This window comes from Tarenaya hassleriana, unplaced genomic scaffold (genome assembly GCF_000463585.1).
Source record: "Tarenaya hassleriana unplaced genomic scaffold, ASM46358v1 Cleome13, whole genome shotgun sequence".
NCBI classification, from domain to species: domain Eukaryota; kingdom Viridiplantae; phylum Streptophyta; class Magnoliopsida; order Brassicales; family Cleomaceae; genus Tarenaya; species Tarenaya hassleriana.
Window position 1 is genome coordinate 2,709,234 of NW_010963495.1, and position 22,871 is coordinate 2,732,104.

A 22,871-nucleotide genomic window follows, 5' to 3' on the forward strand; every position below is an offset into this window, starting at 1 on the left:
CCCGGTAGAACCCGCCGGCACTGGCGGTTCCGATGCCGAAGAAACCGCCATGGTCGAGTCCATCACCGGCGGAGCTTCCGTACCAGAAGCGACCACCTCGGAATCTGCCGCATCACAAATCACCGCCTCCGCCTATCTGCAGCCGGAGTGCTCAGGCTCGCTTGACGATCTGGCTCGCGATCTCGACTCGCTCCACGAACTCGCCACGCGGGGCTCCTGGCAAGCCATTCTCGACAAGATGGCTCAAGCCAGAGCCGCTTCGCTCCTCTCCAAGCCTCACGAGGATCTCACCTATCTGACTTTCCAAGTGCTGGCTCTCACGAAGCTTCGTCGGTCCGCCGACGCGGCTCAGGAGCTCAATTCATTGCACGATTTCGACGGCCCGCATTACAGGTACGAGTCGTACCCTGAGATCTACCCGAACCGGACTGGATCCATGGTCCCTTTCTCTCTCCGGTGGCTTTATGCTTTGATTCCCACCAAGCTCGGTAACCGTCAGGAAGGTTTAGATCGGTTGTATATTTTACTGGATTATGTTCGCGAGAGAATCAGGGAGAAAGAATCCAAAAATTTAGATGCGTCTGTGGATATGTGGAAAAGAAGGGAAGTTTTTGTGATGAATTGTTTGATAGGGTTCCATTTAGGTCACAAGGAATTTGGGGTTTCCTTGGATTTGATCAAGGAATTGATTAGTCGTGATCCGATGGACCCAGTGTTGATTTCGAAACTAGGATATGTTCAGATGCAGTTTGGTGACATAGAAGGAGCGAAATGCACGTTCAGTCGAGTTGAGAAGATGATGAATGAAGGAAAGAGCCATGGATTACTGGACGAGACACAGTTCAAGAACCTTGTGGGTAGGAATAAGGCTTTGGTCTATCTGGTGGGGAAGGACTATGTTTCGGCAGTGAGGGAGTACGAGGAATGCATGGAAAGAGATAATTCAGATGTTGTCGCGATCAACAACAAGGCGCTATGTTTGATGTACTTGAGAGATCTGTCTGATGCGATTAAGGTGCTGGAGAATGCGTTAGAGAGAGTGCCAACCATGGCTTTGAACGAGAGCCTGGTGGTGAACTTGTGCAGTATGTACGAGTTGGCCTATGTGAATCACACCGATATCAAGCGGACGTTGAACAATTGGATTGCCCGTGTTGCTCCCGATGACTTTGATTCATCTTGCACCAGGGTTTGAAGGTATATTATTATTCCCTCGCTTCCTCTTCTATCCGTTGTCCAGGCTTCATGCACATGGATAGCTATGGTATAATGCCTTCTGCAAGTCCTAAGAGTCATGAAGGTAACTAGATAAGGGATGTGTCTTGCATCATTGTCCTCGACTTCCTTTTGTTCTGTCTGTTTCCATGAGGATGATGGGGATGGAATAAAACCTAAAGCAATAGCTATAGACCTGAACCAGATCATTCATGGCTGCTGGCTTTATGTTCATATCTTGGCATTGTTCGTCAATTTCAGTTCAATTCATATCTCTAGCGTTCAAAATGCAGAGCTTCAGCTAAGCAAAGGTCCGCCCCTTTGAAGGTAGTTCACAAGTTCTTCAAAGACAGTTTTTTCAGTTTTTGGTTAGATTCAGCCCCTTCTATCGGTTGTTGTTGGAACTTGGAAACTCTTCTTCTTGTTGCACCATTTTGTACACCCCATATATATCATTCGTCATTTTTACCTTATTTGCTTACACTATATATATACATATATATATATATATACTGTTAGGGACAGCGTAAAGAAATAGAATTTTTGTAACCTACTTGGTTTTCAGTTGATTAACATAATGGTCTAATCAAAGACAAACGCAAAGTGAATGAACTTGGGAAATGAATATACTGTCAGGGACAGCGTAAAAAAATAGAAATATATGGGTATTTAAAAAATCTAACTTGAATAAACTGACCAATGAACCATGTCCACGTGTACATACGAAACTGTCGTCTTCTAACAAAAAAAAGGGAGGGAGAAAGTGATAATAACCACTTGCATGGTCCAGTGAACTCATCCCACAACAATGGAAGACCATATGGAAGCCAACAAGATCTCTGTAATAGCGGAAACACCATGAGCATCTTTTCATTCAAAGTAATTCTCTTTCCATGTCCGGTTTCTCGTGAAAAGCATATATATATATATATATTGGTGTAAGGATCGATCACCGAATCACCTTTCATCCTAAATCTGCGTATATATGCGTATAAGTTGATAAAATAAAATAAAAAAGAGGAAAAAAATTAGGAAAAGGAAAGAAAATGAGAGGCGTGATGACTCATGCTTAAAGTTAAAATCATGACAACCTTTCACGTGTCTCTCATTTTCTCACCTTTTATATATATATATATATATTAGATTTTGTTTGGGCATTTTAAGCATCATGTAGAACCCTTATTGGCGAACGAACGTATACGTATGCATGTACAGCCACAAACACTATTTTCAATCGTTTTCCAAGCCATTCCAAAAGAAGTATATACGTCCTTTTGTGTATGTATGTTTTCAAAACCCTAATTAACGGACGAACGTACGTATACGTGTGTATGTATAGCCACAAACACTGCTTTCAATCTTTTTCCCAAGCCATTACAAAAGAAGTGTCAATATCACTTTTCATTTTCGATAATTGGGTCCGAAGCTCTTTATACGTGTTCCCTCTTCTCCATTCTGTTTAGCAATCAAACCACTCCCATTGGTGCGTTTACAGGGAATCGAATCTTCTATATACAAAGCATCAAATCTCTATATCTGTCGTCGCATGCAAAATGGACCGAATTTGATTTACTTTGTTTCGAATTGGAGAGATTGAATATCCTTCATTAATTTCAGTTAATAGAAATCTATATATTCTTAGCTTAGATTTTATGAAGAACGCAAAGGCGAAATTCAATCGAAGAATGCAAATATGAAATGACATTAATTATCAACCTCTCTCCATAAACACAAACGCATATATGGTTTAATAAATTATGAACAGAACTTCACAATAACAAGTTGAACTTTTATTGGAAGAATGAATACATGCACTACATAAGAAATTACATCGGGAAATTCACATATATTAATATATTTGTATACATCTCTAAATACAAAAAAAATAGAGTGGGATTCTTGTCGGACTAAAATCAGTGTGTGTAACATGTGATATGGGTATCCTCTCAATTATTCACGAACAAGAGAGAGAGAGAGAGAGAGAGAGAGAGAGAGAGAGAGAGAGAAGAAACCTAATGCAAAAGCTTAAAAGCAGAGAGTGTACCTTTTTTTTTTGTCGATGGAGGAGAACCACTAAATGGCTAGACTCTTCAAGCTTCGACTTTGTTTTAACCACAAACGATATCATGTGGCCATGGACGTCTCTTCTTCTTCTTCTTCTTCTGCATCCCCCCTTTGCCCAAATGCATCTTTTCTTCATCTCCTTTACTTTTTGGCTCACAATTATTCACGACACCGACTCTTTTAACTGCCGTGCTAATTAACCCCGCCTCGTAACCCTTCGATCCAGATACCGTTTAGCCACGCGGACCGAACAACATATTGGACAGTAAATCTTCGAATCTGTGCAACATACGACAAACCACACGAAACAAATAAAACAGCCGAATCTTATCGACTCAACACAAAGCTTAGAACTAAGAAATTAAACCCCCTTCAAACCATAATCCATAATGTTATAGTTTCACCAAAAAAGAGAATCATTGGATTCTACTATATATTTAGCATTCACCTCACCAAGAATTAGTTAAGTATTTATTTGTATGTACAAAAAAGGAAATAGTTTTACTGGTTATTTTAATAAAAATAATTACAAATTCGACGCCCGTAACACAATATTCAAGACTAAAAGATTCCTACGTTACGGACCCATAGAAAGAAGACAGAAAAAAAATACTACCATATGGTTAATAATACTCCGTATGTTAGGGGGTCGTTAATTAACTCCCCCACGCGCCGTTGCGTACGTGTCATTACCGTCTAAATAATTGCCCCCCTAAACGGCGCGTGGTGTTCACGTCCCTGTCCCCGGCCAGAGCCAAAGGCAAAACTCGACAAACCCTCGTTTCGAATCACATCACAACTTCGCACCGCTTCGAGCACCTTCGCCGGATGGGACCCGCTAACAAGGGAAAGCAACAAGACTTGTCCTCCGCGAGATCCCGCCACGTGTCTGGACAGTCTCTGACGTGTCATCACGTATTCTTGAGTTCCCACGTGTATGTCTACACGGGTGGCCCAGTGCCCACTGGGCTCGCTTGGCCTCGGTCCGGCGGAGATCCCCACCTTTTGCATGGCCACGATTGCTCTCTGCGGTCACATGCACGGGGTCGATGGACCCCGTCCACTAAGATCGTACCACGTGTCGCTCCCTCCGTAGCGCTTCGTCTATTTATACGCTCCTTCGTCGCCAAATTGAGAGCACGCCCTCAGAGATCAAAACAAAGCTGAGAAACAAAACCAGCTCGGTTTTGCGAGATCTCGATTTCTAGCGTGAGCAGAGAGAGAGAGAGAGAGAAAATGTTCATCGAGAGCTTCAAGGTCGAGAGCCCGAACGTGAAGTACACGGAGAATGAGATTCACTCCGTGTATGATTACGAGACGACGGAGCTCGTCCATGAGAACGTTAATGGTGCTTACCAGTGGATTGTGAAGCCGAAAACTGTCAAATACGAATTCAAAACCGATGTTCATGTCCCAAAATTAGGGTATATCTACCATTTTCGTTTTGAAGTGCGAATCTTTGCCTCGTTGTCTTGATTTTCCCGAATTAGATTTTGAATTTATGCGCATTTCCATGGTTTAATTTGATGTTGGCGATTCGATTTTGCAAGGGTTATGCTTGTGGGTTGGGGAGGAAACAACGGTTCCACCCTTACCGCCGGTGTAATTGCTAACCGAGAGTAAGTATTCTGTTAATCACATCTCTTAATCTAGATTAGTTGTTCTTAATCACGAAGGTTTTGATTAAATTTGTTTGAAATTGAATTGGAAAATTGCAGAGGAATTTCGTGGGCTACCAAGGACAAAGTGCAGCAAGCGAATTACTTCGGCTCACTCACTCAAGCATCGTCCATTCGTGTCGGGTCGTACAATGGAGAAGAGATCTATGCCCCTTTCAAGAGCCTTCTTCCTATGGTACTTGCTCACAGAACATCATGTTCCACTGTTTTGTAGAATCGTTAGCATTATTATGGACACTGAGACGAATACGTGTTGTGTTCTGTCTCAACTCCTGAGTTAGTGAAGTACTCAAGTGCTTGACAGAAAAATGAATGTTTGAATGAACCCTCTTGTCTGTTTGCTGTGGAACAGGTGAACCCTGACGATGTTGTGTTCGGGGGATGGGACATAAGCGACATGAACTTGGCGGACGCCATGGCAAGGGCCAGGGTTCTTGACATTGATCTGCAGAAGCAGCTCAGACCTTACATGGAGAGCATGGTTCCACTCCCCGGGATCTACGACCCTGATTTCATCGCTGCAAATCAGGGCTCTCGTGCCAACAGCGTCATCAAAGGCTCCAAGAAGGAGCAAGTCGATCAGATCATCAAGGACATCAGGTGACAACTTTGAGTTCTTTAAGTTGTGTTCTTGATGTTAGATTTCGGATAAAGACTTTTCCGGTTTAGTTTCTTGATATTGGGTAATGGTGATGATTAGGGAGTTTAAGGAGAAGAGCAAGGTTGACAAAGTTGTGGTGCTGTGGACAGCAAACACAGAGCGTTACAGCAATGTGATCGCTGGTCTAAACGACACAATGGAGAACCTCTTGGCTTCTGTCGACAAGAACGAGTCTGAGATCTCACCTTCAACACTTTACGCCATCGCCTGCATTTTCGAAGGTGTTCCTTTCATCAATGGAAGCCCCCAGAACACATTTGTCCCAGGTCCTCATCATAAACACTTTTTCTCTCACAGGAAATCACTTGTAACAGTGTAGTTCTCCGTTCTATATTCAGTGCTCACTTGTTTATCGCTGTGTGTTTTTGCTTCGGTTGCAGGTCTTATCGATATGGCCATCAGGAGAAACTGCTTGATTGGTGGGGATGACTTCAAGAGTGGTCAGACCAAGATGAAATCCGTCTTGGTCGATTTCCTCGTTGGTGCTGGTATCAAGGTAAAAACTTCTATATATATATACATACAGTACTTGATTGATTCTCACATGTTTGGAATGATTTTCTTGCTAGCTAAGAAACCCGATTTTCTTTGCTAATGATGATGGCCATTGATGCCTTTTTATGTGTAGCCTACATCGATTGTGAGCTACAACCATCTGGGGAACAACGATGGAATGAACCTCTCAGCCCCACAAACGTTCCGCTCAAAGGAGATCTCAAAGAGCAATGTCGTGGATGACATGGTTGCCAGCAATGGCATCCTCTATGAGCCCGGTGAACACCCTGATCACGTTGTTGTCATCAAGGTAAATGCAAAGATTACTCTCATTACTGTTTCACACCAATGGGATGCTGCTGCCGTTGATTATCTGTCCTTTAACCATGGCTGTTATCCATGGCCAGTATGTGCCGTATGTGGCGGATAGCAAGAGGGCGATGGATGAGTACACGTCGGAGATATTCATGGGAGGGAAGAGCACGATCGTGATGCACAACACTTGCGAGGACTCTCTCTTGGCTGCTCCCATTATATTGGATCTTGTTCTTCTTGCTGAGCTCAGCACCAGGATCCAGCTCAAAGCTGAAGGAGAGGTTTGTGTCCTTGTCTTCAACTTCAAGCTGCATCCTCCTCAGATCAACTCCTTTTTTACGCGGGTTTGGTCTCTGTTTTGTTTTGTTTGCAGGGAAAGTTCCATACTTTCCACCCAGTGGCCACCATCCTCAGCTACCTCACCAAGGCACCACTGGTAAGTACCCTGCATCTTTTTATCATGCATCGCACCATTGTCACTGATCAAGTAGATAGATTTTTAGCGGTTGGTAACTGGGTGGGGTGAAATGGCAGGTGCCGCCAGGGACGCCGGTGGTGAACGCGCTGTCGAAGCAGAGGGCAATGCTGGAGAATATACTGAGGGCGTGCGTTGGGCTTGCGCCCGAGAACAACATGATCTTGGAGTACAAGTGAACCAGACCATGAAGAACGCTGTTCATCTGTTTCTGTTTAGTATAAAACTGTCTGTGGGGTTTGAAGTCGTTCCCTTTGTATTGTTTCTGTAATGGTGGAATTGCGTGATGAAGAGCCTGAGGTCTCTCCTCTTCCACTTTTTGTTTTTGTTCTTCGAGAAGCACAGGTCATAAGCTTAGTTAAATTTGGATCAATGTGTGAAGATTGCTATTTTAAAAAAACAAAAAAATTGTTACTTTGATATTCTCACTACGGTATTTTACTTTTAAGGCTGAATTAATATGTTCTTCGCACAAGAGCACAGGCCCATTAGCTCAGTTGGTTAAACTGTCGACCTAATAACGCGAAGGTCGCAGGTTCGAAACCTGCATGGGCCACAGGAAATGTTTTCCGAAAAATATATATATTTTTTATTTTATTATGTTGGGCTCACACGTATTTAAATTGATTGGCCTTATTGCCTAGTCTTACCAAATAAGATTTGTTATTACTGTTGGGCCTTATTGGTTGCTTATTTTAAGTTGGGCCTATTAAATTCATCATCATCGACATTATAAGCAAAAAAACCCAAAAATTGTAAGAACAAACTGATTCCACTTTGACAACCTAATAAAAATAATAAAATCGGGAAGAATCTTTGCTTTATTTTGAAGATTATCTCGAACACTGGCTTGTTTGTGGTGGCAGAGTTGACATTTTTAAAAGTCAACTTCTTTTATCGAATTTATAAAAGATATATATCCGCATTACATATCTACCTATCATTTGGTCATATGTTGCTTCCGTTTAGTGTCCACTCATCTCTCCCTCCACTCTCTCTCTCTCTCTCTATATATATAATTGCAGTTTTGTGGGTTGACTTGTAGGTTATATGAAAATTATATAGTAAAGGTTGACTTTTGAGTTGAAGATAAAAACTTGTAAGGCACATGGTCTGTATTCGAAAACTCGTGGCCGTGAAGTTACGTTCATCGAATTACTTTCTTTAATGAATGCGGAGACGAGCCGTCCATTTTGTAACGATAATATTAATTGTTACATTTTCACGCAAGGAATCATGTTTTTTTCCCAATGTATTCTTAATCGTAGTTGTTTGATATCGTCATGATAGCTATTAGGGTTGGGCACAAATATCCGAAAATTGGATATCTGTCGGATACTCGTCTCACGAATATCCGATTTTAGGGTATTCGTAATTTTCAAATCCGAATCCAAATTATAATTTTTCAATATCCGTGAATCCGAATCCAAATTCAAATAATAGAATTTTTAAAACCGGATACCGCGGGTACCCCACTATTATGATTATTAATAATTATATCTTATGTTTATATAACATTTTTATAAAATATAATTATTTTAGATTAAATAATTTCATATTTTTTAATATTAATTCAAAAAATTAAATTTATTATTATTTATCTCTTATTATCTCTTTTGTCTCGTATATTTTATCATAATTCATCAATTTTTATAAATATATCTTCATTTTTTGAAAATTTTATATATGAATATTGTCGTTTTTCTTAAATAAATCCGGATCCGGATATCCGCGAATACTCGACCATTACTCCGGATATCTGTACTCTGAATACTCGTAAATACCAAATCCCATATACAAATCTTATAGTTAAATACCCGAGCCTGCGGATCCAAATCTCAATCTCTTGATTTTCTCGAGTATCCGACCCGTACCCATCCCTAATAGCTATCCATTGCAATGCGGTGTCATCACAAGCATACAATTTTGGAAAACTATATGGATATTGACATAGAGACAACTTATTTATAAAACACATACAACACACATCTCAACTGAACAATCCCTGCAACATTTAGAGGGGGAAATTGCAAAAATAACCCAACTTGTCGATTTGGACTTCACGCCATGACCCTCTAGGTTTAGGGTTTTAAAAAAAAAAACCTAAAATAACGAAAAGACTAATTTGCCCATAAAATATTGAATACGTGGCAACTCACTGGAAAACATGAAACGACAACTCTGTGTTTCCAAAATTTTAAACAAACAAACACGAACGGTTTCGTGACGAACGTCTTCTCCTCTCCTCCTGTTTCTTTCTTCAATCGCGAGTAAATCTGTCGGTTTCTTCTTACAAAATCGTCTTCTGTCGGCACAAATGACTTCGTCTTCGGCTTCTCTTTCGGTTACTGCTTCGATTTCTACTTCAGAAGATCTACAGGTACTGTATACTCGCCGAAAAAACTGATTGCGTCGTTCATCCTCTCTTTGTTTCGGGTTTAAGCTCTAATGTTCGAGTCGTTTGGGTTAGAAATTAGGGTTTTAGGTAAAAGATGGAGATTTTCAGAAAGACGAGTCAATGAGAGTTGAATTTTTTGGTCAGACGGTTATATTACTCGAATTAGTAAGACCCATGAAATGGGTAGACCAATGAAATGGTCAGACCAGTGAAATGGTCAGACTGTGAAGTGGACAGACCAGTGAAGTGGTCAGACCCATGAAATGGTCAGACCCGTGAAATGGTCAGACCCGTGAAATGGTCAGACCCGTGAAATGGTCAGACCCGTGAAATGGTCAGACTCGTGAAATGGTCAGACCCGTGAAGTGGGCAGACCAGTGAAGTGAAGTGGTCAGACCCGTGATGTGGTCAGACCCGTGATGTGGTCAGACGAGCGTAGTGGTCATACCGGTTAAATGTCAGACCCGTGAAGTGGTCATACTTCACTGGTATGACCAAATTTATAGTCATCATAGCTTGTCTTGTCAATGTAATATAATAAAACTGATCATGAGAGTTAATCTAATTGTTGCAGGTCCCTTTTGTGTATAATTTCAAGGATATTCAACATAGTCCAAAGATCTCGACGAAGTGTTATGTATTTCAGATCACAAGATCTCTAAGAAAGGCTTTAACAAGCGAAGAATTGACATATTTCAATACAGAGTCTCAATTTCGTCACATTTTTCATACGAAATGTGAAGAGACATTGAAGATGGTGCCAGTGTCTATTCTTATACACCGTGCATTAAGGTTGGAAGGAGAGGAAAAAGAGTTTTGGTTTGTTGTAAATGGCGTGCCCATCAGATACTCAATCCAGGAACATGCCATTATCTCCGGCTTAAACTGTGACAACTATTCGGAGGGCTGGACTAAACGTAAGGGAAGCGAATATCGGAAAAAAACATTCGGAACTTCAAAAGTGACCATAGAAGCCGCATTAAAGAAGTTGCGCGAAACTCCACATGCAAATGTGGAGGAAAGAAAGAGATTAGCGATAATTGTATTGCTAGGCGGAGTTTTAGCTCATGGTGCCAAGAGCAATGATGTCATAAACAATGATTTAGTGGACATGGTCGAAAGTCTGGACTTCTGTGAAGGGTTTCCGTGGGGAAGATACACCTTCGATAAGATTAGCGATCAGATTCGGAAATTGTATAATAGCGGCCCTAAACCGAAGGACAATTGGCATTGTCCAGGATTCGTAATACCACTTATGGTGAGTTATATTTTGTACTAATGTTTGTAATGTAAATTAGTATTTGAGTATATTTATTGAGAGATATAATGAATTGGTTTGTATATTGCAGTTTCTTCCTTTCGAATGCATCGAAAGTTTAGGCGCAAATGGATGGTATATCGATGTTGAAGGTGCCGATCCGACTTGTCCTAGGATGTGCAAGAAACGCATCAAACCGGATCTTTTTATGATATATGCAAAGGTGTATAAACAGATTGGCGATACCTCAAAGGTACGTATTAATTTGGTCATTTCTTTTGTAGTGTCACCAGTTGGATTGGTCGGACCAATTGAATTGGTCTGACCAATTGAATTGGTTGGACCAGTTTGTGATTAGTATGACCAATTTGTAATTGGTCATACCTATCATAATGTACTCACACGAACCATTTTTTGCAGGGATTTCGAAGTGTTCTTCAAATAGACAACAATGAAGAACATATTCTTTTGAATGTGTATGCTGAGCCAAGCAGTCATCCAGTTGTGCAGAGTTGGATGCAACGGTTGAACGAAGATCCGACAAGTATTTGTTTCCAGAAAATTCTTGCGCTCGATGTCAGTGCCAGGGGCTCTGGGAATAGAGCAGAGAGGAAGAAAAAAGGCAAGGGAAAGATTCAAGAAGAAAGAGAAGAGGAAGAAAAAGAAGGAGGGGAAGAAGAAGAAGAGGAAGAAGAAGTTAGAAAAGAGGAAGAAGAAAGGCAAGAACGAATACCGATTGGTTTTGAAAGGATGTTGGAGGAGGCAATAAAAGCTTCTGAAGAAAAGATTGCCGAAAATGTTGAAAAAAGAATAATTGCAAAGGTGGAAAGAATTTTGAAGAGGGCAGGCGTTAGTGTGGAAGTATTGAACTGGTCTGACAAAAGTGAGAGTTCTTCACCACGTGATGCTTCAGTGGGGAGATCGTACAACAGGAATATTGACTTCCTATTCAAACATCGTGCTTTCCAGCCAAATGAGATTTTCTCACCACCCGAGCAAGGTATGTTCACACTTAAATTTTACTTTCTTTTTTCGTCAGACATGACTCCATATAAGTCTAACTAGTTGGACCAATTTAGAATGGTCAGACCAGTTATACTTATGTGGGTTGATGAGTCTGACCAAATAAGTCCGACGGTATGACCAATTTAGAATGGTCAGACCAGTTATACTTATGTGGGTTGATGAGTCTGACCAAATAAGTCCGACGGTGTGACCAATTTAGAATGGTTAGACCAGTTATACTTATTTGAATATAGGATTGAGTTATATTATTTTAATTGATCTTTTGCAGATTCACATGAGCAAGAAGCTGATAATGAAAAGATTTGTGGCACTCCGAATAATTCTGATGGTGATATGGAGGATGATGAAGAAGGGATTTCTGCTACTCCTCCAAGGCATATCGAGATTGATGTTGAGCATGTCGATGATACTGGAGACCTACCTCCTAAGGAGGATGCATCAAAGAAGGATGCAGATGATGCATCAGAGAAAGGTGTGGAGGATGCATCAGAGACCAATAAAGAGAATGCAGAGGATAAATCTGACAGCGGTGTGGAGGATGCATCAAAGAAAGAGGAGAAAAATGCAGAGGATGCAGAGGATAAATCTGAGAGGGGTGTGGAGGATGCATCAGAGAAAGGTGAGGAAAATGCAAAGGATGCGGAGGAGAAGAGTATGGAGAATGCAGATAATGCATTAGAGAAGTCTGATGAGGAGGATGCATCAGAGAAAGATGAAGAAGAGAAGGGTGCAGAGACGGATGTAGAGGATACAATTTGGAGGTTCCAACTGGAAGACCCAAACGCAAAAGAAAACAAACTATCAAGAGTCCATACGTTGCATTTGGTTCGGCTGATGTACAACCCAAAAAGCAAAGAAAGAAAAGAGAGACCAAAAACCAAAGGTGGACAGCGAAGGTTTCGCTACGATCTCTGAACCTCTTGTACCAAAAGAGAAGTCGGTTTATATATGGTGCCCGAAAGAGCCCGTAATTGATGGTTGTCCCTTCCGCGATGAGAGTTTTGTTCAAACAAGCACCCTCAAAGCTACCGCGCTGTTCAACTTTATGAAAAAACCAAGTGAAGAGAGACTTTGGAGATCCGGTCTGAATGTGATTAGGCCATCACAGTTTTGGGAAGATCTTCTAATGGAAGGCATATGGCTCGATAACAACGTAAGTGTTGTATTCATAAACTTTTAAATTTTCGTTATTTGTGGCATTAAGGTTCTGACTTGTATGTTTTTTTTTGTTTTTACAGCATATGGACGAAGCATTACATGAGATACGGAACCGTATTGTGAATAGTGGAAGTGCACAAGAAACGCGGACGTCCTTCTTTCTTTGCGATGTTCAATGCATTGAAAACTTCAAATGGTGGGAATCGGGCCGGACAGAGCTCGGAGAACTTGAAAAATACATCATTGGCGAGTTACCGTTTGATGGTAGGAATAAAAGATTGGACCGGTACAAAGGTTTCGTTAGTGTGGTGAACATTCCGTCTTTGCAGAATCGTTATGTTAGCGTCCACTGGATCACCATTAAAGTGGACTTTCAGGAATCATTGATTCAAGTATTTGACTGCAACCGGAAGATGAAGGAAGCGACACTTAAAGTCATAAGTCATTTATCCAGTGTCATTCCAGAGATCTTTGCATTGTGCGGTAGCGGATTCATTGACTTCACAAAGAAGTTTATGATTGATATTGTCAAAGACCTACCTCATAATGAAACCGGAAATGAATGTGGCTTGTACTCGTTGAAGTTCGCGGAAGCACTCATGAAGGGTGAAGAAAACCTATTGTCAGAGGTCAATGATCAAGTGATGTATTATGTACGCGAAAAGATTGCAGCTGATATATTTGCTAATGGAGAGATAGTCACGGTGCATCCATCTTAGTCATGTGTAGGACTTGTACTTCTTTTTAATTATTTGTACTTGTTGAACTTTTTTTAATCATTTGTACTTTTTAAAACTCTTTCTAATCATTTGTACTTTTTAAAATTCTTTCTAATCATTCTAATTGAACTTCAAAATGTGGGAATCGACTGATTGTAACACATTGGACACAATTGATTTATGTTGGTAGATTTTTTTTTGTACCAGAATGGTCAGACTGTCAGACGATCAGATAGTCATACCATGGTCAGATGGTCAGACCTGTTCGAAATTGCGAGATTCATCGGTTTAAAAGTGTTAACATCGTAATAATCATCTCGTATGATCGATTTATCTAGTTGAAATTGGTCGTAGCAATATGGACTGAGCATCTTCTTTTGATGTCAAAGTAACTCTTTCCAAAGAAGACCTAAACTACTAGTAGTGTTTGTGTAACACATTGGACACAATTGATTTATGTTGGTAGATTTTTTTTTTCCACACGAAATTAGAACTCTAAAACGATGAAAATGTATTCTTATAACCCTTATACAACTTTTCTAATCGTTTGAATTTAATTTAGGTCCTTTTTTTTGTACCAGAATGGTCAGACTGTCAGACGATCAGATGGTCATACCATGGTCAGACGGTCAGACCTATTCGAAATTGCGAGATTCATCGGTTTAAAAAAGTACATTAAACCCACAGAATCATATGATAATATGGTCAAAGTAGAGATATCAAATACAAATACGGAAATACGAATTTAAATGTACATTACACCTACATAATCAAACTCATTTATCAAAATCGTCGAGACAGTCATACTCTGGTCAAACCAGTCATACCAAATACAAAATCAGAAATACATTCCACCCACATGATCTTATGACAATGATATGTTGGTTGAACCTATCGAACGTTCTTCTTTCGAGCCTCGCCAGGTCCAGGAAATCGGTTTTGCTTAGGCCTTCCAATTTTTTGTCTTTGTTCCACTATGGGCGGTAAAACTGTCATATTTGCAACGTCGGGTGGAAGGATCCAATCACTACAATCAGGAACTGGATACACTGTCTCTTGATAAGCCAAACGCCATGTCTCGCGCAAATAGTATGCAGAACATAATTCGTATATCATATCGGCTTTTCCGATCGTATGTGCTGTTGCAATTGCATGACTGCAAGGGTACCTATCCACATCAAACATTTTACAACTGCACGTTCTAGCTCCCAGATGAACCAAGTGTCTTCTACCTTTATCATCTCTCACCTCGAACTCGCCACTAATACTGTTCAGTTCTTGAACCTCAAATGTACATGCTTTCTCGTATCGTTCATGTAGTTCTTTGTAAACAAACGATGTTAACTTTTATGATTGATCACCACTACCGACTTCCAGCCTGTACCTATTGAACCATTCCACCGTCTTTTCGAGACAAATATCTAGCAGACATAGCAATGGAAACTTTTTTGCCTTCTTCAAGACGGAGTTAATCGACTCGGCTCCGTTGGTGGTTAACAAGTTATACCTTTCACTCTTGAATTTACACCTTGCCCATTTTTCGGGAGCAAGTTCTTCCTTTTCCATATATTCAGCCACCTTGTGATATCTACAAATTATGAGATATATTCACATTAGTTCACAAATAAAAGCAGTAAAACTGGTCAGACCAGATAGAAACTGGTCATACGAGTAACAAAAATTGTACCTTTTCTTCAGATCATTGTAAAGCACTTCAAAATCGTTGATCGTGTATGCAGCTGCGCATTTAAAGAACAATTTACTGATAGTCTCACCAGTTGAACTTTTTCTTCTTGCACCTTTGTTACAATGGACTTTTAAGTTTTGTGATATATGCCTCACACAAAATCCATGTTGCGCTTGTTTGTATACTTCTCTCACAGCTTTGATTATACTTTTATGTCGATCAGATAACACAACTATATCGGGACCATCCAATATTACTTCGCTCAATCTTGTCATAAACCATAACCATGAGGCATCTTTCTCTCTATCAATCACACCCCAAGCCAAAGGATATTGGTGATGATCACCATCTTGAGCAGTTGCCACGACTAATGCTCCTTTATATTGACTCGTCAGAAATGTTGCATCAATAGCAATCACTTTACGCATATACTTCCATCCATTTATGGTTGCACCTAGGGCAATGAAGAGGTACTTGAAGCTTTTACGATCATCGTCTAACTGAAGACTCACTCTAGTTCCAGGATTTCTTTCTGTCAACATGTACAACCAACCAGGAAGCCTACTGTAGTGTTCCTCATGACTACCACGAATCTCTTCTTGAGCACTATATTTTCCTCTTAATGCCATCATATACGATACTGTCGCACCGTATTTTACTTTCATCCGTTCTACTATCTGTTTTGGTGTAGGAGTTTCAAGCTTACCAGAAAATTCTTCATTCAAATAATCTCTAACCAACATCGATGAACCCTTCGTACTTGTTTCGGCTTCGGCTACAGGTCTGCAAGTATGAATGGGATTATGTGACCTTACACTAAAACGTGTGGAATTCGAAATCGCTGCGATACGCAATCTCCAGTTACAACCTGAACCTTGAAACTTGCATCTTAAATCCCATAATTTCTTAGTAGACTTCACTGTCACAAAACCAAAACATGCCTTAACCGCACCCTTCCGTACATATTCTTGTGCTGCTTCCTTGCTTTCAAATTCGTAGCCAATACTAAAATTCAATCCATCACTGAAATTGAATACCGAAATAGAAAACGATGTGTCCTCCGTAACTACCAATGCCAAATTATTCTCGCCATCAACATCATTGCCAAATGATACACAACCATCAACTTTATTGGTTTCACATGCCATATCGATTGCATCATCCCCATCTCTATCTCTTTCACCATCCACATCTCTTAAAACAGTTGCATGTTCTTCATCCATTCCATGTTCTCCTAAAACAATAGTCTGTTCATAATCTGAATCACTTATGATTTGTATAGTATTACTCGCACCTTTACTCTTGAGATCAGGACTCGCAATAATATTGTGTTTATCAACATCTACACAAATCACAGCCCCATGTGGTCTATTTGATGGCCCAACACCACTGGCAAAATCTGGAACAAAACATTCTCCACCATGTTTATGTCTAACTTCAACTTCCCCGCTCAAATTTACTTTTTCAATCTCCACATATAGCATGCTTCTTCCTCCGTTGAATTTGTCCATCAGATAAACAAAGACTTGTTTGTCGCTCGATATGTAAACCGGCTCAACATATCCTTTTATTGTAGGCAAATAACTTAGCTTGATTTTGGATTTATCTTCGTCTATATCCATGTCAGAATATAACTCTTCAACGAGGCGGCTGTAACTCAAATCAATCGGATGACAAGGGAATATCACTCCTTTAGCATCTTTAGCTTTTCCTTCCCATTCATATGCTCCGATCGAATTTACTACCCACTTGCCACCAGATTTATAATAAATAATCGTCATCCTTTCATTAGTTGCATCCATTACACCTGTATAAAATAAACACAAAATGTGATAAAATGATACGCTTGAAAAATGTCACAGGTTTGATGAGTATTACCAGTTTGACCAATTTCACGAGTATGACCAGTTTGACCAATTTCACGAGTATGACCAGTTTGACCAATTTTGACAAGTATGACCAGTTAGGAGTATGACTAGTCTGACCATTTCGACATGTATATGTTACCAGTTTCCCGAATTCTCCCATTTTAACGAATTTCACAAATATAATGATTTCGACCAGTTTGAATAACGTGAATCATGGTATTGCTGATATATATGTCATTTTTGCTTCAAACATATTCATATGGATTAAATATCAAAATGATAAAATAATAAATCACAAATGCCCAAACTTAATAACCAAATTTAGAAACAATACTTACCTTTTATTCAGATCTGTGTTGAATCGATGAAATGCCCAAGTTTAATGTTGTTTTTTCGCAACAAATTAGTTAAAAAAAGACTGGAGATGAAGAGAGTGAAAACTACTGAACAGGAGAGAAGAGAGAGCGGATGAGGAGAGAGAGGAGCGGGAGAGGAGAGAGAGAGAGCTGAAATTTATTTTTTTTTAATTTAATAATAAATAAAAAATGAAGGGTATTTTTAGAAGTATATTATTATAAGGTTATCACATGATGTTGTCTTTTTTTTTTTAAAGTGGGGGTCATCACGTGAAGTAAAAATGACATTTAAAGTCATTTTTGTAAATCCCCCGAGATAAACAATTTTTTTTTTTTTTGGGTAAAGGAGGTAAGCAATATTTTTAAAAAATAATTTATTATAATGAAACGAGAAAAAGAGACATCAAAACGATTTTTCTTGAAACAAAGTCGTTTGCTAGATTAAAAAAAATTAATATTGATGTAAGTGGCCATACCTAACTTTTACTATACATACATATATATATATTATATATATATATATTGAGAGAGAGAGAGAGAGAGAGAGTTCTACGTATGGTAATTTTGATGTGTAAACAGTGGGTTTGAAATGAAAAAGGTACATTCAAAATTAACAAAAATATGTTACAAAATTAAACATATGTCTATACCAAATTCTATATTTTAAAAAAATTTGAAATAGAACGCTAAATCGACAAATTAAATCGTACGGTACAGTTTGGATCACAATTCAAAAGTTGTAAGAAATGTCCATATCTTTAGGATGAGAAAAAAAAAAGACTCATCAACAGCCAATCGATCACATAAGGAAATGTCCATCCCATGACTTGAAGACGGACCAAAACCAAACGGCGCCGTTTCTTTCGCTCTCGGCACGACAAGACAATGCTTTAGTTTCAACAAATGGAAGTGGTTTGAAGATTTTTGTTCCTCCCCTACGACGCAACAGCCAATTGTTCGGTGCCCTTCTTATCGTCGTCTCGAGAGAGGAGGGGTGACGTCCACGTAGGATTCTACGCGTGAAGATGAACATACAGTCGTGGGACCCATGAGCCGAAGATTCGAATGTGTGGGTCCCATGTTGTGCGTTTCTATGCGATGAGTAGTAAGAATTGATGGTGTCGATTACGTGGAAGCTTTAACTAGGTCTTCCGTCGTGCTCATCTTTCCCACCAATAAATGCGCAATTTTCGTTTTGTTTTAATATTTATATATATATATATGATTTATCTTCTCACCATTTTGTAAAAATAACGGCCAGATCCAAAGCACATGCGAACGTTGCTTTCTAATTGGATGGCTTCCTTGGAATAAAGATATCTGACGAGAAGATAGAGACAAAATTAAATAAAAATCAAATAATATTTTACCAAATTATTAAATTCTAACAACTGTTAGACTAGTTCGATGGCCGGTTCGCCGTCTTCCCTTATATAAGGCAGAGGACTGCGGAGCCGTTGAAACCATGAGCGACAAAAGCGAGTTCACCTTGTAAAAAAAACGAAAAAAAAAAACGAGTTAACCTTAGATTTCGAATTCGAATTCATCAACTAAGAGGGTGTGTTTTTAATCCCTCTCTGTTGATTCCCCAATCAAACATTTCATCTGGGTATCTTCAAAATCTTACCTTTTTTTTTCTTACAAGACATAGGTACTAGATATATATACATGGCGGCCATCGATATGTCTGATAGCAAAGCAGATTTCTCAGATCCTTCAAGAGAAGAGCTCATGAAAGCACTCGAACCTTTTATGAAAAGTGCTTCTCCTTCTCTCTCTCCTCCTTCCTTCCCACTGCCAATGTTTCCCCAGCTTTCTTTCCTACCAAACATGGGATTCGCTCAAGCGACCCCTCTCGGTCTAAATCAGCTCACTCCTTTTCAGATCATCCAGATCCAGCACCAACTCAACCAGAGACGCACCTTCGTCTCCAACCTCTCTCCAAAGCCTGTCCCCATGAAGAACTTCTCTTGCTCTTCTTCGAAATCGCGGAAGCTTTACCGCGGGGTAAGGCAAAGGCACTGGGGCAAGTGGGTCGCTGAGATCCGCTTGCCCAAGAACCGAACCCGTCTCTGGCTTGGAACCTTCGAAACCGCCGAGGAAGCCGCCATGGCTTACGACCAGGCCGCTTACAAGCTCCGAGGCGAGTCCGCTCGGCTTAACTTCCCTCACACCAGACACGACGGCGATGGTCTTGTCGGTAACTTCAAGCCCCTCCACGCTTCCGTCGAAGCCAAGCTTCAAGCGATTTGCCAGAGCTTGAGGAAAACAGAGGAGTCGTGCTCTGTTTCGGCTCAGACCGAACTGGTTCAGCCCAAAACAGAGCAGGAGACGGAGTTATCCGACAAAACCGAACCTGGGTTCCCAAGATTCGATGGACACTCGTTGTCTGATGAGTCTCGGGCTGGATCTTCGTCTCCGGAGTCGGGGATTACGTTCCTGGATTTCTCGGATTCAGGGATTGACGAGATCGGGAATTTAGGGCTGGAGAAGTTTCCTTCGGTGGAGATCGATTGGGAAGCCATAAGCAAACTTTCCGAACCCTGAGACGCGTTGCAGCAATTGCCCTTTTGCAGATCTATCTCTTTGTCTTCGTTGTCCGTAGTTCGATGTCTCTGCCACATAATTTTTTAAACGGTCGCAGAGCATTCATGTCGGTTACGTCCGGGTCCCTTTTCTTTTTTCTTTTAAAGGGTTTTGCGTCGTGTCATGACAGTATAACATAAAAATGGTCAGTCTCCAAGTTTGGTCCGACTGGTAAATTTTTAGTCCTTGCCCGGCCATTGGAGATATATCTCATGTACCATGCATGCATGATGTATTACGTTTTTTTCAATAAAAAAAATTATAATGAACATGTAAATTATTAGTGAATTTTGCAGGTCTATTGTGTTTTTCTATTCTTTTAGTTTTACAAGAAATTATTTCTATTTTTTATTGATAACTTCAAATGTGTAGTATTCGATCTCGTTCCTGAAACCTTACATTATACTCTCTCCGTTTGTTTCAAAATAATGACGTTTTCAGATTTTCAATATATTTTTAAATATATTTTTTTTCCAAATTTACTCTTATTTAAGTCTCTATTTAATTTTAGATGTTGCATAAGGCTAGATTTTTGTTTTAAAATGAATGACGTTTTGTTGTTTTCTATATAACTTTTATATTTTTTTCCAAAATTATCCTTTATTAATAATGGTCAATTATTCTACGCCACAATCATATTTTACACATTTTTCTATTTTTCTAGCATAATGATTGTCAATTAATTTTCAACTAATATCTTTTTTTAATCTTATTTAAATACTTTTTCTAAAAAACATTATACAAAACGAAAAATTTCAAAAAATTTAATAGTTCAGCTAGATGGAAGTGAAGAAAGAAGACGATATATTTGTGAATAATATTTCATCAACCAAGAATGAAAGGTCTATCTCGATTTCTTACCGTTTATCTAATATATTCAGATACTTTTCTGGTTGACTTTTTTTCTATGATATTCTGATCATTTTTTGTATATACATATAATGTGTTTGGTGAAATGTCTATAAAAAAAACTGTAGAAGATGACATGTCGTCTGTGAAAATGACCTGCGCTCTGTGGTAACCTACAACTTATGACAGATGATCTATAGTCCGGCAGATGACATGCGACACATGACCTGTGATATGGCACAAATGACCTGCGGTCTGCGGCATGTCACCTGCGACCTGCGGCAGGTCATCTGCAGTCGGCCGCAGGTCATCTTCGGCATCTACGGCTTGCAGTAGGTACCTATGACATCTGACGCACTTGCGACCTGATAACTATGACCGTGATTTCACTATAATCAGATAATTGCGACCGTGATTTCACTACGACCAGATAACTACGATCGTGATTTCACTACGACCAGATAACTACGACCATGATTCCACTACGATCAGATAACTACAACCTTGATTATACTACGAACATAATACAAATACGACTAGATAATTAACGATAACTACGAATGTCGAACATAATACAAACGCGACCAAATAATTAACTACGACCATGTCTAATTACCTATTCTCTCGATCTTTTTGCTGGTTGGACCAAATCTTTTCGTCTATATCTCTTTGCGATTATGTGATAATCTGTCTTTTAGAAATCAGTGCGTTTTGAGATTTGTCCTTCTATTTTCTCTAATATTTTCTCTATTTCTTATAATTTATCTCATCTAATCAAATATCCTTCTACCTGATTTTTTTTTCTATGGTATTCATATGATTATTTTATTTTATGCGCATAAGGTGTTTGATGAAATTCCTGAAACAGAAAACGGCGGCAAGTTCCAGTATGTGACCTGCGACCTAGGGCAGGTGACTTGCCACAAGTGACTTGCGACATGCGGTAGATCACCTACGATATGCATCAGATTACCTGCTAACCTGGTGATGTGATGACCTACTGACCTACTGACTTGATGACCTGATGAACTGCAAGTGTTTTTTCACGAAAGCATGCAAGTGTTTTTCTATACTTATATAAGAAAATAAAATCTATATAAATATTTTTTATCTATGTGGAGGAAAATAAAATTTATGCGAGTGATTTTTTTTTTTATAAATATAGAAAATCTGTAAGTTGTAATAACATAGAATGTTATGATGGTCATTTTAACTTAAAAAAATATAGAATACAAAGATTACAATAGTAGAAGTATAGAATTCAAATATATTTTTTTTGCACATTTATGCAAAATTTTTCTAAAATAAAATCAACACCGAATGTCAAAACAATTAGACTCCAGATCCATTCACTAGTCCATTCTCATCAGAACTCGTGTAATTTTCATGGAATCTAGTGCCCTTTATTAACAGGAAAAATCACTAAAAAAACTATTTAAACTTTAGAAAGAGATAAAAGGTAATATTCAATTATGGTTAATTCTGAATTTGTTTTATTCGTTTTACAACTATTTCAATTCGATTATTTCGAATTTGGTTATTTTGGATTGAAAATATTCATATCCAATATGATATATTATTTTAATCGGTTTGATTTGATTCGGATATATATCGATTGGGTTAGGTTCGGATAGATTTTTTAACGTATTTTTTTTTATGTTTGTGTTTAGGGACTTATTTGATAGAATCTATAAAATATATGTATATTTCGATGAATAAATATAAGTATAGAATTTATTTGGTAAAAAAAAATTATAAGGTTTTTTTTTGTCTAATATATAAAGAGTGCAAATATATTTCGGCGAATAAGTATAAGTATAAGATTTTTTTGGGTAATAAAAAAATAAAAAAAAATTTCGAAATATGAAGAACACGATTTTTTTTGGTGATTTTTTTATTACTATTACTAGGTAACCACCCGCACATACACGGGTTATTCTTTTTCTATTATTCTTTTTTATTGTAACAGTTTTTATATTGATATAATAAAAGTGATATAGTTTATTTGTTTAAAATATATAATTTTAATATTATAAAATAATCATTATATTATCTGTATAAA

At 38.9% G+C, this 22,871-nt stretch overlaps 4 protein-coding genes and 1 non-coding gene across 5 annotated transcripts in view; all 5 read left to right on the forward strand.

The window, feature by feature from the left end:
• The window catches only part of LOC104807700 (trafficking protein particle complex subunit 12), a 2,271-nt gene extending 583 nt beyond the window's left edge, over positions 1-1,688 (forward strand). The window contains exon 2 of the mRNA XM_019201827.1: positions 12-1,688. Coding sequence (XP_019057372.1) covers positions 12-1,195 — 1,184 coding nt within the window. The 3' untranslated portion in view covers positions 1,196-1,688. The remainder of the gene's footprint in view (positions 1-11) is intronic.
• A 2,715-nt stretch (positions 1,689-4,403) lies between these two features.
• On the forward strand, positions 4,404-7,318 carry LOC104807701 (inositol-3-phosphate synthase). Its single transcript, XM_010533083.2, has 10 exons — positions 4,404-4,703; positions 4,830-4,898; positions 4,998-5,133; positions 5,311-5,558; positions 5,659-5,885; positions 6,000-6,115; positions 6,248-6,424; positions 6,522-6,710; positions 6,803-6,865; positions 6,964-7,318. The coding sequence occupies exons 1-10, from the start codon at positions 4,516-4,518 to the stop codon at positions 7,081-7,083; spliced, it is 1,533 nt and encodes a 510-aa protein (XP_010531385.1). The 5' UTR covers positions 4,404-4,515; the 3' UTR covers positions 7,084-7,318.
• Positions 7,319-7,386: 68 nt separating this feature from the next.
• Positions 7,387-7,460, forward strand: TRNAI-AAU. Its single transcript has one exon. It is a non-coding gene; the product is annotated as a tRNA-Ile (tRNA).
• A 2,596-nt stretch (positions 7,461-10,056) lies between these two features.
• On the forward strand, positions 10,057-13,463 carry LOC104807864. The gene is made up of 7 exons (XM_010533291.1): positions 10,057-10,560; positions 10,652-10,813; positions 10,981-11,136; positions 11,383-11,560; positions 11,855-12,327; positions 12,443-12,739; positions 12,825-13,463. Exons 1-7 carry the CDS (start codon positions 10,057-10,059, stop codon positions 13,461-13,463), a joined length of 2,409 nt encoding a protein of 802 aa, XP_010531593.1.
• A 5,375-nt stretch (positions 13,464-18,838) lies between these two features.
• LOC104807702 (ethylene-responsive transcription factor ERF060-like) lies at positions 18,839-20,248 on the forward strand. Its single transcript, XM_010533084.1, has one exon. It carries the CDS (start codon positions 19,043-19,045, stop codon positions 19,919-19,921), a length of 879 nt encoding a protein of 292 aa, XP_010531386.1. The 5' UTR covers positions 18,839-19,042; the 3' UTR covers positions 19,922-20,248.
• The last annotated feature ends 2,623 nt before the right edge of the window (positions 20,249-22,871 follow it).

What these genes read in the sequence shown, in the direction of transcription:
- LOC104807701 (XM_010533083.2), top strand. Translation starts at nt 4,516, where the DNA reads ATGTTCATCGAGAGCTTCAAGGTCGAGAGCCCGAACGTGAAGTACACG. An exon ending in GTTCATGTCCCAAAATTAGG is followed by an intron (nt 4,704 to 4,829) that starts GTATATCTACCA and finishes CGATTTTGCAAG; the next exon opens with GGTTATGCTTGTGGGTTGGG. An exon ending in ATCACGTTGTTGTCATCAAG is followed by an intron (nt 6,425 to 6,521) that starts GTAAATGCAAAG and finishes ATCCATGGCCAG; the next exon opens with TATGTGCCGTATGTGGCGGA.
- LOC104807864 (XM_010533291.1), top strand. Translation starts at nt 10,057, where the DNA reads ATGGTGCCAGTGTCTATTCTTATACACCGTGCATTAAGGTTGGAAGGA. An exon ending in TTTCTCACCACCCGAGCAAG is followed by an intron (nt 11,561 to 11,854) that starts GTATGTTCACAC and finishes GATCTTTTGCAG; the next exon opens with ATTCACATGAGCAAGAAGCT. An exon ending in AGAAGGGTGCAGAGACGGAT is followed by an intron (nt 12,328 to 12,442) that starts GTAGAGGATACA and finishes CAAAAAGCAAAG; the next exon opens with AAAGAAAAGAGAGACCAAAA.
- LOC104807702 (XM_010533084.1), top strand. Translation starts at nt 19,043, where the DNA reads ATGGCGGCCATCGATATGTCTGATAGCAAAGCAGATTTCTCAGATCCT.